This window comes from Callorhinus ursinus, unplaced genomic scaffold, assembly GCF_003265705.2.
Source record: "Callorhinus ursinus isolate GAN/ISIS: 27379988/994484 unplaced genomic scaffold, GSC_fseal_2.0 scaffold30, whole genome shotgun sequence".
NCBI classification, from domain to species: domain Eukaryota; kingdom Metazoa; phylum Chordata; class Mammalia; order Carnivora; family Otariidae; genus Callorhinus; species Callorhinus ursinus.
Genome location: NW_027397092.1, coordinates 11,345,126 through 11,346,822, shown reverse-complemented (window position 1 = coordinate 11,346,822; position 1,697 = coordinate 11,345,126). Strand labels below are relative to the sequence as shown.

At 44.2% G+C, this 1,697-nt stretch overlaps 1 protein-coding gene across 2 annotated transcripts in view; it reads left to right on the top strand.

Annotated features, from left to right (window-relative positions):
• ALDH7A1 (aldehyde dehydrogenase 7 family member A1) overlaps positions 1-1,697 on the top strand; it is a 42,341-nt gene that overhangs the window by 13,888 nt on the left and 26,756 nt on the right. For both annotated transcript variants that reach the window (XM_025860916.2, XM_025860915.2), the window contains exon 6: positions 1,031-1,163. In XM_025860916.2, coding sequence (XP_025716701.1) covers positions 1,031-1,163 — 133 coding nt within the window. The remainder of the gene's footprint in view (positions 1-1,030; positions 1,164-1,697) is intronic.

The following is a 1,697-nucleotide window of genomic DNA, read 5'->3' as shown; positions in this document are numbered from 1 at the left end:
TGTGGGATGGTGGGTGATGTTACATTTAAAATTTGTATATAAGATACATATTTTTCTTTTTTTTTCTTTTTTTCTTTTTATTATTATTTTTTAAAGATTTATTTGAGAGAGAGAGAATGAGAGAGAGAGAGTACGTGAGAGGGGGGAGGGTCAGAGGGAGAAGCAGGCTCCCTTACTGAGCAGGGAGCCCGATGTGGGACTCGATCCCGGAACTCCGGGATCATGACCTGAGCTGAAGGCAGTCGCTTAACCAACTGAGCCACCCAGGCGCCCCAAGATACATATTTTTCTAATAGGTTTTTTTTTTTTTAAGATGTTATTTATTTGACAGAGAGAGACAGCAAGAGAGGGAACACAAGCAGGAGGAGTGGCAGGGAGAGGGAGAAGCGGGCTTCCGGCCGAGCAGGGAGCCCAATGTGGGGCTCGATTCCAGGACCCTGGGATCATGACCTGAGCCGAAGGCAGATGCTTAACGACTGAGCCACCCAGGCGCCCCATAAGATACATATTTTTCTTTCTATTTCTCATTTTCTTATATGAACATAAAGACTTATGCACTTCATTTAACATGCATGTAATTCTTAGAGCTGTTCTTTTTTCTTATAAATGAGCCACCTTGTCTCTCTTTGGAGAGGTTGGCCAAGGGCTTTACAGGCAACGTAAAGACCAGGAGTCACAGGTCCTGGGTCATGCCCTTGGCATGCATATCATCTGGGGCACCTCTCATCGCCTCTTTGAAGTTTTCTTGTCTCCCAGATGGTGCTGATGCTGCCCTGCTCCACACAGGGCACCTGTGAGCATCAGAGGCATAATGGTATCCGTACAGTGTATAACCCAGCATAGTAGTAACAGCTTTATTGTATGCTAATTAATGTACCTGTGTAAAGGGATCCATTGCAAGGCCTCTGAATCCCCACTGGGTCTGGTGCACCTTCTTTCTCTGAATGATTTCAGACTCTGTTGTTATTATTACCATCAAATGCATTAAGATAATGGCTTAAGCATGTTCTGCCCCATCCCGTGTCCTCAGGACCTGGCCACGTGCTCATTGAACAGTGGAATCCTGTAGGCCTGGTTGGCATCATCACTGCGTTCAACTTCCCGGTGGCAGTGTATGGCTGGAACAATGCCATCGCAATGATCTGTGGGAATGTCTGCCTTTGGTAAGACCTCACCTTCTTAGGCAGTAATAAGATGATAAAAGTAGCCGTTTTCAGGTACTGCTCAAAGGATTTTAAATGTATTGAAATGTTTTCTAATATCCGACTCTTCGATGAACATGTAAGTCACACCTGCTAGTTGTACAGTGCTGATTTTTTATTATGTATTTTGCCATTGGTAGAATTAATTTTTTTGCCTTACTTTTTTTTGGCAAAGGCTTGTGCCCACTCTTGTTTCCAGCTCTTTCCACCCCAAGTGAGTATACTGTAAGAGTTAAGTGTCAGGCTCTATAGGTTTCAGGGCTCAGTCTTCCACAAGGCTGTTTCCACTTCAGGTAAAAGCCACAAGTGTCCCCAGGTCACCAGGACACCTGCAGTTCTGGCCAGCCTTGTATAAATTGGGAGGTCCCCACAAATCCTCAGTTTCAATAATTCACTAGAATGACCCACGGAACTCAAGACAATGCTATGTTTAATGATTACAGTTTTATTTTAAAAGTCTCATACTCTACCAACTGAGCTAACCAGGCACTTGAT